General features: G+C 41.9%; 1 protein-coding gene across 5 annotated transcripts in view; it reads right to left on the reverse strand.

Annotated features, from left to right (window-relative positions):
* The window catches only part of PPP2R2C (protein phosphatase 2 regulatory subunit Bgamma), a 295,114-nt gene that overhangs the window by 71,300 nt on the left and 208,292 nt on the right, over positions 1–15,522 (reverse strand). For all 5 annotated transcript variants that reach the window (XM_038400508.2, XM_043512483.1, XM_038400511.2 and 2 more), the window contains 3 exons: positions 14,074–14,239; positions 9,368–9,480; positions 8,556–8,733 (listed from right to left, as the gene is read on the reverse strand). In XM_038400508.2, coding sequence (XP_038256436.1) covers positions 8,556–8,733; positions 9,368–9,480; positions 14,074–14,239 — 457 coding nt within the window. The remainder of the gene's footprint in view (positions 1–8,555; positions 8,734–9,367; positions 9,481–14,073; positions 14,240–15,522) is intronic.

Genomic DNA, 15,522 nt, shown 5'->3' on the forward strand with positions numbered 1-15,522 from the left:
TTGAGCTGCTGCTATCAAAGGTAGTGACTCTGGGAAATTTGCAGGTCATACTAGATGGCTTTGCTGCAATGGAATTCCCTAACTGTGGTGGGGCTATATACGGAACACATATCCCTATCTTGGAACCGGACTACCAGGGCAGCCAGTACATAAACTGCAAGGGCTACTTTTCAATGGTGCTGCAAGCACTGGTGGATCACAAGGGATGTTTCACCAGCATCAACGTGGGATGGCCGGGAAAGGTTCATGACACTCGCGTCTTCAGGAACTCTGGTCTGTTTAAATGGCTGCAAGAAGGGATTTACTTCCCAGACCAAAAAATAACTGTTGGGGATGTTGAAATGCCTATAGTTATCCTTGGGGACCCAGCCTACCCCTTAATGCTCATGAAGCCGTACATAGGCACCCTGGACAGTAGTAAGGAGCTGTTCAACTATAGGCTGAGCAAGTGCAGAATGGTGGTAGAATGTGCATTTGGACGTTTAAAGGGTCACTGGCGCAGTTTACTGACTCGCTCAGACCTCAGCGAAACCAATATTCCCATTGTTATTGCTGCTTGCTGTTTGCTCCACAATCTCTGTGAGAGTAAGGGGGAAGACGTTTATGGTGGGGCGGGAGGTTGATGCAAATTGCCTGGTCCCTGAATACGTGCAGCCAGACACCAGGGTGGTTAGAAAAGCACAGCGGGAAGGGCTGCACATCAGAGAAGCTTTGAAAACCAGTTTCATGACTGGCCAGGGTACTGTGTGACACTTCTGTTTGTTTCTCCTTGATGAAAACCTGCTCCCTTGGTTGTCTCTAAATTCCCTGTAAGCCACCCACCCTCCCCCCTTTGATCACAGCTTGCTTGCAAAGGAAATAAAGTCATTATTGTTTAAAAAACATGTATTCTTTATTAATTGATTATAAAAATAGGGAGATAACTCACAAGGTAGCCCATGTGGGGTGTGGGAGGAGGGGAGGAGGGAAGGAAAAGGTCACTTTAAAACTTCTTGAATGACAGCCTTCTGTTGCTTGGAGTGGAGTGGTTGGGTGCCCGGAGCCTCCCACCCCGCATTCTTGGGTGTCTGGGTGGGGAGGCTATGGAACTTGGGGAGGAGGGAGGGCAGTTAAGCAGGGGCTGCAGCGGCAGTATGTGATGCTGCTGCCGTTCATGAACCTCCACCAGACACCAGAGCACGTCCGTTTGATCCCGCAGTAGCCCCAGCGTTACCTCATGCTCCTCTGAACTTCCTGCCGCCACCTCTCCTCACATTCATCGGCCACTTTCCTGTACTCTGCTATTGTGTCCCTCCACACATTCTGCTGAGCTCTGTCAGTGCCTGACGACTGCATGAGCTCAGAGAACGTGTCATCGCGCATGCGTTTTTTTCGCCGCCTTATCTGAGATCGCCTTTGGGACGGAGAAGGGAGGCTTGAAACATTTGCAGCTGCTGGAGGAAAAAAAGGGAGTGAAGTATTTTAAAAGATACATTTTACAGAACAATGGCTATACTCTTTCACGGTGAACAACACTATTCACATTACATAGCACATGTGATTTTGGTCGCATTTTGCATCTTGTATTGATTGCCTGCGGCTTTGGTGTTAGAGATTACATACGCAGTGCCGGGCAACAGAATTCGGTTTGCAGGCAGCCATGGTAAGCCAGGGCTTCTGCAACCTTCATAACAGCAGTGCCCTTCTTTCCCATACCAAGCAAAGCCTGTTGAGTTGGCCATTTAGTGCTGCGGTTTTCCTGTTAACGTGCAGCAGCAGAAACCAAACTAACTCCCTTCCCGCATCCACTTATCTGGGATGATCGCTTTACTCCTCCCCCCACCGCCTGGCTGGTATCAGGGAAGATCCCTGCTAGCCAAACGCGAACAGCTCAGCGCCAATGCCCCCACTCCACGTGGCTAACTATGGGGAGGATTTCTTTTCAGCCACAGGCAAACAGCCCAGTAGGAACGGACACCTCTGAACGTCCCCTTAATTAAATTCGCTTATTTCAACCAGGTTACCATGAACAATATCACTCTCCTGAGGATAACACAGAGAGATAAAGAACAGATGTTGCTTGAATGCCAGCAAACACCGGGACCATACGCTACCGGGCTTTGTGATGAAATGATACCAGATTACTTGCTACTAACATGGCGTGGAAAAGTGTCCTACCATGGAGGACGGAATAAGGCTCCTCTTCCCAGAAACCTTCTGCAAAGGCTTTTGGAGTACCTCCAGGACAGCTTCATGGAGATGTCCCTGGAGGATTACCGCTCCATCCGCAGACACGTTAACAGACTTTTCCAGTAGCAGTGGAAGTATTCCAAGTCCTCAGGGCTACTTAATCATTAAAAAATGCTTGCTTTTATAACATGTATTATATTTTAAAAGGTACACTCACCAGAGGTCCCTTCTCCGGCTTCGATGGGTTGGGAGGGTATTTCATTCAGGGTGATAAAAAGATCCTGGCTGTCGGGGAGAACGGTGTGCTGTGAGCTCTCCCCAAGCTCGTCCTCCTCCTCCTCATCCTCCCCATCTGCAAAATCATCAGGCATGGCAGAGAGTACCCCATCATCGGAGTCCACAGACGGGGGGGGGGGGGACTGGTGGTTGCCCCTCCTAGAATTGCATGCAGCTCAGTGTAGAAGCAGCATATCTGGGGCTCTGTCCCAGGGCGTCCGTTTGATTCTTTGGTTTTCTAGTACACTTATCTGAGCTCCTTAAGTTTCACACGGCACTGTGTTGCATCCCTGCTGTAGCCTCTGTCCCTCATGGCCTCTGAGATTTTTTGAAATGTTTTGGCATTTCGTCTTTTGGAACGTAGTTCTGAAAGCACGGATTCCTCTCCCCATACAGCGATCAGATCCAGTACCTCCCGTTCGGTCCATGCTGGAGCTCTTTTTCGATTCTGGGACTGCATGGTCACCTGTGCTGATGAGCTCACCTGGCCAAACAGGAAATGAGATTCAAAAGTTCCTGGGGCTTTTCCTGTACATTGGCCAGTGCATCCGAGTTCAGAGTGCTGTCCAGAGTGGTCACAATGGTGCACTGTGGGATAGCTCCTGGAGGCCAATACCTTCAAATTGCATCCACACTAACCCTAATTCCAAACAGCGATGTTGATTTCAGTGCTAATATCCTCGTTGGGGAGGAGTATAGAAATTGGTTTTAAGCGCCCTTTATGTCGAAAGAATGGCTTCGTTGTGTGGACGGGTGCAGGGTTAATTTGGATTTAACACAGTTAAATCCGACATAAACTCATAGTATAGACCAGGCCAAAGATGCATCACTGCCAGATCATTTATTAACAAATGCCATTTCAGGCTAATATATATTCAATTCATTAATTTGATGTAATTGGGCCTTGTGTACATCATGTATTTGATGTACTCAGGCCACCTTATTTTGCTTTGTGTTCATTCACGTTCCATCTAACAAAAAGGTTGGGAAACAAACCAATATCTTTAAAATTGTTTGACTTTACTGACTTTAAAAAGAGTCTTCTGGTGTGCATAGCAGGCAGCATTGAGCCCAGTGGTATTAATTTATAATTTAAACTTTATGCTTGGCAGAATTTCTTCTCTTAATATGCCTGGTCCTAACTGCATTATGCAACACCTCATGCTTTACCAAAACGCAATCCACCTAAAAAACCAGACAGTTTTATATCAGAGATGACTGTTTTCTGCAGAATGGAAAGGCAGGCAGAATGACATCTAGTTATTGGTTCCTTAGTCCTTAATGTGCCAGACCAAAATCTCATGGAGACAGGTGCACCTGCACAAATGCATATGCAGGCTGGGTAACTGTATGGACAAACATTTATTCTCTCTGCAGACTAACGCAGATCTAAAACCACCTCTTCCAGTTGTCTTATCCTTCTTTTACCACCATGATGAGGGTAATCTACAGCTAATTCAACTTCATATGCAACTTCTACCTAAAAGGTACTTCAGATCAGCCCTGCTCCAGCTCCCCTTAATGAATATTCCCATCCAACCACTATCCAGCTGCAGGAGTCAATCCACTATCTGCTGGGACTGTACACTTCAGCTTCTTCTCCTTTCCATTTGCCAGAGTCTCTTCAGTCCCTTTAATTTATTCCCAGCCCAACCACCACTGCCTAATGTCTCTCACTACCTGTACTCATGCCAGCCTGCCTCCAAGTTGCAAGACCCCTCCCACTGCAACCCATACAGACAACAGTCCCAAGCCATCCTGCCTCCCACATGCAGGAACTTTTCCATACCCCAACTACTTCTTAGAAATTTACTTGGTTCCCCCCACCCCACAAACCGAGTACACCTGGAAACTGGAGGCTCTATGGGGGAATCGTTTCGTGTTGTAAGGATTAAATCAATGGTTCAACTAAAAACTCTAAGAACATCATCAATTATCTGTAAATATTTTGCTGTGAGGGTTTGTGGATGCATGTAACACAGCTCTCACAGCAGTAAGTGAATACACAGGAATAGCTATGCTAAACTCCTGAATAATGGTATTAAATCTCAAACAGCTTTGCTTTCAAACTGTTCTGTCTCTGAGACATGCAGGAAGTTATGTCATAAGAACAGTCTGTCTTTCAGCTTTTTCTGACCACTCAGGCACCTCCATACATACATACATACACACACACCATGGATTTTATGGTGTATCTTTGGAGGGCCAAGCATTTTTGAAAACCAAAACCAAGTTTTTTTTTATAATGAGGGCAGCTGTACTGAGATTTAATGATGCTGAAATCTAAAATAAGGTGGTCTCTCTTAGGCAATTCACTTAACATTTCTGCCTCACTTAACCCATCTCTAAAAAGTGGGTAAAATACTTTTTTCCTGTCTCTTAGGCTGTTGTGAGGATGAATTAATATGTATAAAGGATCTGTAGATAAAGCTGTACATACATGTGAAATATTATCCGGGACCATACTCGGACCCTGTAAGTTCTGATTATATCATTACTTTTATTGTAACCCTTCTATTTTCAGGGATTTACAGATATCTTGGATTTAGAAATTCACTCGGGGCTGATATTTAGTCTTCACGCTTTTAGCATGGAAAATCGCCTAAAAAAATCAATCTGGACATATTTAAATATAATTAACATTTAGGTTATTTTAAAAATTAACCAAGACATTTGTGTTGGAATTCTGTATCCTTCACACCAGACTTGATGTAACATAAAGGATTGCCATTAGTAATGCAGTTAATGTCTTTCCTACATATTTTTGATTATGCAGAGTAACTGTCCTGAATACTCTACGTAAGAACACCAGCACTGCTATACTGGATCAGACCAGTGCTCCATAACCCTGGATCCTGCCTTTCAGAGTGGCCAGAAACAGATACTTCAAAGGAAGGTGGAAAGAAGAAACCACATAACTGGCAATTATGGAATAACCAGAGGTTAGAATAAGGGGGAGCAGAGGACAGCTCTCCTGCAGATGCCTCTCCAGTGGGGGTCCTCATGAATGGACCTCACAGGGTTTTAATGGGAAGAGGGCATGCAGCAGGGGACCCAGCTATGCTCTGTGGCAATGTCCTCTGCAGAGCCCCCATTTCCAAATGGAACCCAGGATGGAGTTAATAGAGCTAAGAGTAGCCACACAGGGACACAGCTAATGGCAGTCTAGGTCCTGAAGGAGCTCTTGTGGCAGAGGAGAAGGAAACCCCTGATAAGTCCCTGGGATTCAGTGCCCCAAACTCTTGTCCCTTTCCAGGAAGTTCCTACTCCTTTGTCCTCTCACAAGTACAGCCATGAGAGAAAGGCAGAGAGGCTAGTGGCAAAACTCAAATTTTCCCAGACTTGAGGAAAAGATTGGAGGGGCTTGGTGCTGGGCTGGCTTAGGTTTATATCCAGTACTTTCTAGTCACTCCTATTTGTCTGGTAGAAAGTAAGGACCAAATTCATCCATGATGTAACCACAATGCCTTCAAAGGGAAACGTTACATGCTCAGCAACTCTGAACAATCAGGCCGCTTTTATTTAAGTGCCTAAATATGGATTTAGATGCCTTATTTTAAGTAACCAAGTCTGGAAATTTTGGCTCAGGTCCTCAAAGGTATTTAGACTTCTACCTTCCACTGAAATGGGCCTCTCTCCCTAGTTCTACTGGGCCTGAGCTAACTCTAATTAAAGTGGTTGTAAATATGTTCATTGATTTTAATGGTATATGAATTAAACCCTTAGTAAACATATAACCATATAATAAAGACGCAGACCATCTGGCACAATTTGACTATCTCTGGATTGATGCATGGAGGCACAGTTATGTGGGGAAGTAAGCACAGAAATTGTCAACACAATGCTAGGCTCCAGGCAGTGCAATCAGTGTCTCATTCTCCCGAGCGATGGAAATTAACCTCCCAATCAGTGAACAATAGAAAAGACTTTAAAAAGAAAATTGAATGAAAAATGTTTGAATAATAGAGAAGCTGTGACAGAAACTGACAGATGCCAGATAATTCCATTGGATTCTATATCCTGGCTTCTGTCATCTAGTGTCACAGCCTTAATGATATTTAACCCTCGTTTTGTATTCAAACACAATTATTGCAGGGGATGGGATGCATGGGTTCCCTATTCTTTTATTAGGGATTTGTAATAACAGACTGCATTATAATTTTGTGATGCGATGCCAACACTTCAGCAAGGGCTTTCCATCAACATTTTCCCTTTTTGCTTGTAATAAACAACATGCAGTAGAGGTGCATGTATTGCATAGAGGAGGGCTGGTGGACAGGGGAATTATTTTTTCCATTTAAACAAAAATATACTCTGCAAAGTTTGCAGAGGATACTAAACTGCTCAAGATAGTTAAGACCAAAGCAGACTGTGAAGAACTTCAAAAAGATCTCACAGAACTAAGTGATTGGGCAACAAAATGGCAAATGAAATTTAATGTGGATAAATGTAAAGTAATGCACATTGGAAAAAATAACCCCAACTATACATACAATATGATTGGGGCTAATTTAGCTACAGCTAATCAGGAAAGAGATCTTGGAGTCATCGTGGATAGTTCTCTGAAGACGTCCATGCAGTGTGCAGCGGCAGTCAAAAAAGCAAACGGGATGTTAGGAATAATTAAAAACGGGATAGAGAATAAGATGGAGAATATCTTATTGCCCTTATATAAATCCATGGTATGCCCACATCTTGAATACTGCGTACAGATGTGGTCCCCTCATCTCAAAAAAGTTATACTGGCATTAGAAAAGGTTCTGAAAAGGGCAACTAAAATGATTAGGGGTTTGGAACGGGTCCCACATGAGGAGAGATTAAAGAGGCTAGGACTTTTCAGCTTGGAAAAGAGGAGACTAAGGGGGGATATGATAGAGGTATATAAAATCATGAATGGTGTGGAGAAAGTGAATAAGGAAAAGTTATTTACTTGTTCCCATAATATAAGAACTAGGGGCCACCAGATGAAATTAATGGGCAGCAGGTTTAAAACAAATAAAAGGAAGTTCTTCTTCACACAGCGCACTGTGAACTTGGGGAACTCCTTGGCTGAGGAGGTTGTGAAGGCTAGGACTATAACAGGGTTTAAAACAGAACAGGATAAATTCATGGAGGTTAAGTCCGTTAATGGCTATTAGCCAGGATGGGTAAGGAATGGTGTCCTAGCCTCTGTTTGTCAGAGTGTGGAGATGGATGGCAGGAGAGAGATCACTGATCATTACCTGTTAGTTCACTCCCTCTGGGGCACCTGGCATTGGCCACTGTCGGTAGACAGGATACTGGGCTGGATGGACCTTTGGTCTGGCCCAGTATGGCCATTCTTATGTTCTTAATTATAAGAGTGCAGTAATGCAGGGCAGGCTGACCCAGCATTCTATCCTGACCTCAGAGTAGTTTGTGCCTCCCTTTAATGATCCTTTTACACTCCACACAATCTAGACACTTTAGTCTACATTTCCCTCTCCAGGAAAATGTCAACCTTTCCTCTCTACATCATCTTCCTCCAGGCTGATTTCCCCTTCCCACTCTGCTGCACTGCAGGTGGTGCCCTGTCAGATGGTTAGAATACCCCATAATGCACAGCTCTGTGCCAGCACTACAGATAGATGCAGCTGCTGGTAAAAACTGGGAGGAAGGGGTCTGTGACACAGGCAGGCCAGGCATGTCACAGAGAGACCTGGTATGACCATCTCTCAATCAGTATTTCTCATAGGGGTGAGCATGCAGAAGTAAAGACTGTCAATTCGGAAAACCCTTTTCACCCACTAAGGAGCAACTCAGAATAAAAAGTCTGTGGGAGATGGGGGAATAAGGTAGCCTAGTCAGGTGATGAGTGATCATTCAGACTGTCAGTAACTAGACACTAATCAACTTGGAGGTTGGTAATTATCTATCAAAATACCCTGATTTGAACTGGTAACCAACTTTACCACCCAAAATGATCTAAAATTATGTATTTATCTGTTACAAATACTCCCAGAGACTGTGATGGGGGATGCATTTTTAAAATAAAAATGAATGTTAAAATATGCATTTCATTTTAAAATAGATTTTTAAAAAGCCCTCTGAGTGTGAATAACAGTGGAACAAACAATCATAATAAAGGATACTGAAACTCCGGTCCGTGATTGCTAGGTGCCAGAGATTAATCCTGAGATCATCAGCTGACATGTATGTCTCACAGTCGCTGTTGACAGAAATTGAGTTGACATGATAGGTGTGACCATTAGCAAAGATTCTTCTGGGGGTGACTTCTACCATCAAATCCATAGGTTTCAATACAGGAACCTACAAAAAATATTAAATATGAATTTTTAAAGTAATTTCTGTGTATATGTTGAGAAACTCAGCATAGTGCAGGGAATGAAATATAACTACATTTTTAATAATTTACTGTATTTCTTTCACTGCTTTATGCTCATCAAACACTGTCAAGAGACAAAAAGGCTATAATTTTTCTGATCCATAATAAATTAAGTCTTTGAAAACAAATACTAGATATGTATAGATCTGCTTACATATATTATTATCGTTCTTTGTGTGTATTATCGTAGCACCCAGCAGCTTAATTGTGGACCAGAAACCCACTGTGCTAGACCCTGTACAAACACAGAACAAAGATGGTCCCTGCCTCAAACAGTTTACAATTTGACTAGCTAGAATAAATTGATGGTAATTTTTTTTACACGCCTTTCATGGAGGTTACTACACTATAAAATATTTACTGCTGAGAGAAATCAGGGATTCAAGACAATATTTTAGGACCTAAAGCTCCAATCCAGCAAATAGGACTACTCACATGAGTAAAGTTATGCATGTGCTTAAATCTTTTGCAGAAGTAGGGCCCTAGAGCATATACTTTATCAGTGAGAGAATCAACTGGACATTGGACAAAGAATTCTCACAGAGCCCAGTAGCTCACCTGTAGTGATGTTACGGTAGACAGATCTTTAAGTTTCCCTTCTTCATCTTTTAAGTTGTATCCCTCTGGTCTCTTATCTCGTTCAGTAACTTTCCATAATTTGATAGTTTTATCTTTTAAAAAAAGAAACCAGAGTTGCTATTAGCCAGGAGACTTTGAACTCTGTTACTCACCTTTAAGATAAGAAACATTACCAAAACAGAGCACTCACCTAAACTCAATTTTGCAACTCAGACCCACTTTTCTAACTGCAAAACTGCTGACTCATGAAAGATTTACTGAATCTACAAGTGACTCATCCTGTTCTTGCCTGCTAACAAAGTGAGCAGAAACTGCTCTCATAGCTCTGCTTCACACTTAATAGGGGGAGTGGACCTAAACTGCTCACTGTGGAATGCACACACTTGAGAACCTATGTCCCTTCCCCATGAAAGCACAGCCATGCAGGTTGGTCCAGTTTGCTGGGATATTCAGAAGCAACGCCTTAGGAGTATTCGGTGGATCAGTTGTCTAGCTGATGAATGGCCTGCTGCAAGAATAGGCAGAAACTTATTATTATTAACCTCACAGGCTCATGCAGAGAAAAGACCAAGAAAGCACAGAGGCTATATTTAGGAGTTCCCCCTCTCCAAGAGGGGGGCAAGGACAGAAGAACAGCAGCAGGGAAATACGGAGAGAAAATTATAAAGGAGAGGTATCACACTGGGATGGGTATGAGGCAGAGGAGTGGGGAGAAAAAAGGACACTAATGTGCTGGGAGTTGATAACCATTTCAAACCCTTCCTCTGAATGCACTGACTGGGTGTGCATGACATTTATGCTGTTCTCTAGTGGCTGGCTCCTACATAGGCTATGTCAGCTGAGGAACAATCCCTTCAGTTCAAGAGGTAGAAGCCTGTACTTTTTTTTTTTTTTTTTTTTGAAGCTGAGGGATCATGGCTCTGATCTGAGCTTCCAATGTGTGTGATCTAATAGTAATAGTGTCTGTTGCAGCGCCCAAATTCATTGCACCCCTACAAAGAGTACTGCTGGCGTGACAAAACATGCCAGGATAAGTATGGCAGTGTTAAAAAGAGGCAAAATCAACAACAAGACACACTTTAAAGGGCATTGCCCACTCATGTAGACTGCACAATTGTTATACACAGTCTTTAAAAAGAATACAATCTGATAGGAAAAAAAGTGGTCACATTTCATATCTGTAGTGTGTTTAACTTTGCTTTAAAATCAATTAACCTACTTCTTCCAGAAAAGAAAATGAACTGCATTATAGCTATGACGTAACTTGCGTAAAAGTTTTGATTCACCCATTAACCCTCATGCAACAAAATCCTAACACTGAACAGTTACAGTCTATGACTTTAGTTATATCAACCTATATTTGAGCAGCTGTACCTAGTTAACATCAAATATAAGTTACAATTACAACACTTTATGTTTCCTTTTGGCAAGTTACTTTTCTTTGTGGATTGTAGTCAGATTTATTATGAAGTGTGTACAGTTCAATGAAAATTCCCATCTAACTAGCATGCTATTCATAAGTTTTTAAAAATGTAATGATGAAATCAATCCAACTTTCACTTTTCACTATTAAAGCCAATACACACCATTAGAAGAAACATTAGATGCATCTCTTTCATGGTAAGATTTGACCTCTATTGATTAGCACATAAATTTTTGCAGGAAAACTTGCTTGTTTAATGGTTAAATGGATCATATTTGCTGATTGTCTTCTCCATGTGTATGCCCTCTGGACTCGCATCATCCTTAAATATTCAAAGAGTCAACATGCTTTGAAAAGGGACTGTAGAAATGGCATTGTGAGGTTCCATATTCATTCAGTCTCAGGAGTGTTGTGAAGTTTAAATTAATTAGTGTCTGGAAAGCAATTTGAAATCCTCAGATGAAAGGCTTTGTATAGGCCAAATTCTGAGCTATTTGATGTAACTCAGTCAGAAATTGGCTCCCATAGTGCAAAGAATGATCAATGAATCACAATGATTTCTTATTATAATATCTAATTAGCTCAGTTTACAAGTCAAACTTCAATTTTGCTGACTGCAAGCACTGCTAGCCCACACTGGGACTGAAAGTCCCAGTGGGGTCCTTCTGTCTCCATTAATAAAAATGCTGCAATCAGAACTTCGCTGATGATTTTGCTGTGATGTGTGAACTGGAAAGAATCCAACTCCCTCTCCCATAGCTGTGTAGCCCCTGCAGGGTTTGCCATACTGAAAACTGGTTTCTGTTAGAAGCAAATATGATGTGAAGACATGTGGGGCCAAATTCAGACCTTAGATCCATGGATGTGTCTTCCATTTAATTCAGTGGGAGCTACACATCTGTATCTGTGGGTAGAATTTGCTCTGTGGGAGAAGATCTGCTGCATAATGCTATTTTTACACACTCACTTTTCTGACCACAACTGTGCTTTAGACTCTAAACATAATTTTCTAGCTCTGCTTTATTTTAATTTTGCATCCAAGTACTGGATTCAGAAAAAAATGTCTGAACAATAACCAATTGCTGTTGATCTAAGGTATTTACATGTCCCCCTCTTCTGAAGTACCCGAACACCTCAGAATCATAAATGCATCTTCACAACTCTTCTGTGAGGTAGGGAACAACATGATCAAAGTCACACAGGCAGAGTAGGGAACTGAAGCCAGGTCTCCTGAATTCTAGGCCGCTGCCCTACCGACTAAACCATCCTCTACAAATACCATGGGCTCAGTCCTCAGTGACACCAGTGCCAAGCAATGAGAAACTGCCCTAAAGGGGCAGCGATGGATTCCCCCAACACAGAGGTATCTTTGAGTGTCCAAACCCCGCATATTCAGGACTATGCCACCTGTATTCCCCCCACTCTCCTCTGCAGAGGAGGCATGTCAGGGTTGTGCCTGAGCTGGGAAGGGGCAGAGCAGAGCACATAATATTTTGCCGAATCTTTGGCTGGCCAAGTGTCTGGCTGCAACCAGGGTAACTTAGGGCAGCCCTGAGACAGCTCATTTCAAAACCCACCAGCAAGCCCACGATCGGGGAAGCAGGAAGGTGACTTAGAGTTTGTGCTAAGTTTAAACTCGGTAGAGCCGAGGACTGAGCCCCATGTATTTCCCGAGGTTTCTAAAAACATACTTCAGAATGGAAGTAACAGGGTTTGCTTTCTAAAACAGAGAATCAACTTCTGCCTATATTAAAATAGGACTCTTTTGTTAAACTTGTTTGAATAAGGGACGATATTTGAGACTAGGGAGATGTACAGAAATGAACTGTCAAATGCCATGTTCTTTTGTGAATGATAAATTTAGCCCTTACTCTAGCTAGCTTTTAAAGATCTGTTTCATGTCAGCTGCCAAAAGGAAAACAAATAGTAAAACCATTCCACATGCACAAAGAGATGTGACACATTTAGGGTGACCAGATGTCCTGATATAATCAGGACCATCCCGATATTAGGGACTTTGTCTTATAAACACAATTATACCTCCCTGCAAAAAGTCCCAATTTTTCACACTTGCTATGGTATATTCTGCTTTTGGATGCATCAATGCAGCTCCCATTGGCCCTTAATTAATATAATACTAAGAATTGTGTATTATGTCAAAGTACCCAAAAAAGGTTTATGTATTAAAAACCCAGTCCCAATGCAAGAAGGCTGAGAACCACTGATCAATGTTAGACATTAATGTTCTAATTTGTGAATATTGTTTTATTGTTGTAAAGCTTGACTAGAAGTAATGACCTTGCCTTAAAGAGCAGTTCTGTTCTAAAAAGCAATTGTCTAAGATGGCATTATGGTATTCCATGTTTATTATCTGTCAGTAATTTCTAAATTTGCTCAGTTTTACAAGTAAAACATTTTTTACATCAGAGTGCTGTCAACTCAACCTGACATCTGAGAATCAAGCTGGCTTTTACTCATGTCATGCATCATCAATGGTAATGAAGGGCCTGGAAGTCAAATTATCTCCTCAGTGACACTTGTGCAACTGTATGCTTTCAGATTATTCCCACAGTGACACCTTTACAAACCCTTAGTTAGTTCTTATATGCCACTTTTCATCTGAAGAGTTCTAAGTATTTGCAAAGAAGGAGCAGTATCACTAGGTCTCTATTGTACAAACCCAAGTGTGACTGTTTGGAACTTAGTAAACAATTCTGTTGATAATGCATTAGAAGGAAATGTAATCCATCTTTCTCTCAGCTGAGTTGGTTCTGAAGGGCTGACAGGAGTAAAAAGCATTAAACCCCCCCCCCACTCCTTTTTTTTTTTTTACTTAAGTCAGCAGATATAGTTCTGCATACACATACATAGCATAGTTATTGAGTACAAAGGTCCCATTTTTGCATAGTTGCTTTTCCAAAACAGAACTTCATATTACTAGCAAAAGTAGATGGCTCCTTAAGTGGAGCTGAACAAATGATTTTTCTGTTTGGTCACCGAAAAATTTCACAATTCTCCATCCCTAAATGCCTCATGAATACTCAGATAGGAATCCTCGTCTGTGAACGTGAATAAAACTTACAAATAGTAAATATCAAAATCCATGTAACAATTTTTCTTAGTAGACTCTGAAACTGGAAACTATTAAAATGCAAATTTAATTTTAAATGAGATTGGGAAATAGTGGGCAAGAGAGACTAGCAGGGTTGGAATGAGCCAGAGCAGAATGTTGATACTTCCTGTACTGGTTCTTCTATCTTACCATTGGTTGACAGAAGGGAGTGGGCTGCATTCTGCTGTGGTAGCCACTTGATTTTGTTAATTTTTTCCTCTATCTCCAAACTCTTCAAATAATCAAATTCGGGCTCATGGCTCTGGAACGTGCTGTAAACATTGTACTCCCCCTGATTGTAAGGCTCATTTTTACTCTGTGAAGAACACGGAGAAACAAAAAAGTGTCTGATGATATCAGTATTTTATCTCCAGCTTCTGAGCTGATTGAGGTAAAAGCTAGTAGCCATCATAAATATAACAATCCTAGAAATATTTTATTTTAAGTTTAAAACATGCTGTTGACAGATTGCTTTACAGTGACAAATAAAATAGTTTTTCATGGGCATTAAAATGAGGTTCAATACCCAGACAAAAGCCTTTGTTAAGATCATTAGGAATGCAAAAGAGGAATTACTTCAGTAAAAATCTTAGTAAAATATTGTGGTTATTAAAAAACTGCATGTGACAATCTGGAATTCAGAATTTAATTTTCACAAGCAGCCTTAACTCTGATCATTCCCTGCATTCCTGGAAATGTTTAGCCACACCCCAGGAACTTATAGATTCATAGATACTAAGGTCAGAAGGGACCATTCTGATCATCTAGTCTGACCTCCTGCACAGCGCAGGCCACAGAATCTCACCCACCCACTCCTATGAAAAACCTCACCCATGTCTGAGCTATTGAAGTCCTTAAATCATGGTTCAAAGACTTCACTTATCTGCATTCCATTTCTACATGCCCCAGGATAATATCCATACTTCGCCATACTAATGTACAAACTACATTCTTCCAGCGAGGAGCTACAGACCCTCCTCCAATCCATCCTCCTTTTATCAGCCTGCTGTACACTCCTTACTTCTCATCATTCCTGTACAAACCAAAGAAAGATCTGTCCTCTCCCCTCACAGGTCCCCATTACAGGACAGTCACAACACCTTCACAGTCCATCCGCAACATAGAAGGTCTGATTCTCATGAACACTCTCTGGCAGCGTAAGGAGACTGTAAAGTGGGTGTAAATAGGTGAGAATCACGCCAAGATTCACCAGCCAACTTTCACTATCTAATAAGCTAATAAGCCACCAAGCAAAGCCACCAAATACAAATCTGTCCAATCCATCCTGTCTCTACAGAGTACACAGACTGCTATTCTCCCCCTCAGTGTGCATATAAGACTGAAGTACCCATATATAATCAAGTCTTCTGGCTAACCCCATCCACTGGCCAAATACTGGTTGAAATGACAGTGTACATCATTCTCCAAAACAAAACCGGGCAAAGTATGACACTACTTATTCAATAGTTATGATACAAGGGAAGGTGAACAGAATTTGAAAAGGAAGAGCGAACGATATCATAGGAGGGATGTTATAGACTGTGTGGTGTGGTTGCTACTAAACGCAGAGCTAAGCTTGTTCATGGAACCTTAACTGAA

Source organism: Dermochelys coriacea, chromosome 4 (assembly GCF_009764565.3).
Source record: "Dermochelys coriacea isolate rDerCor1 chromosome 4, rDerCor1.pri.v4, whole genome shotgun sequence".
Lineage (NCBI taxonomy): Eukaryota > Metazoa > Chordata > Testudines > Dermochelyidae > Dermochelys > Dermochelys coriacea.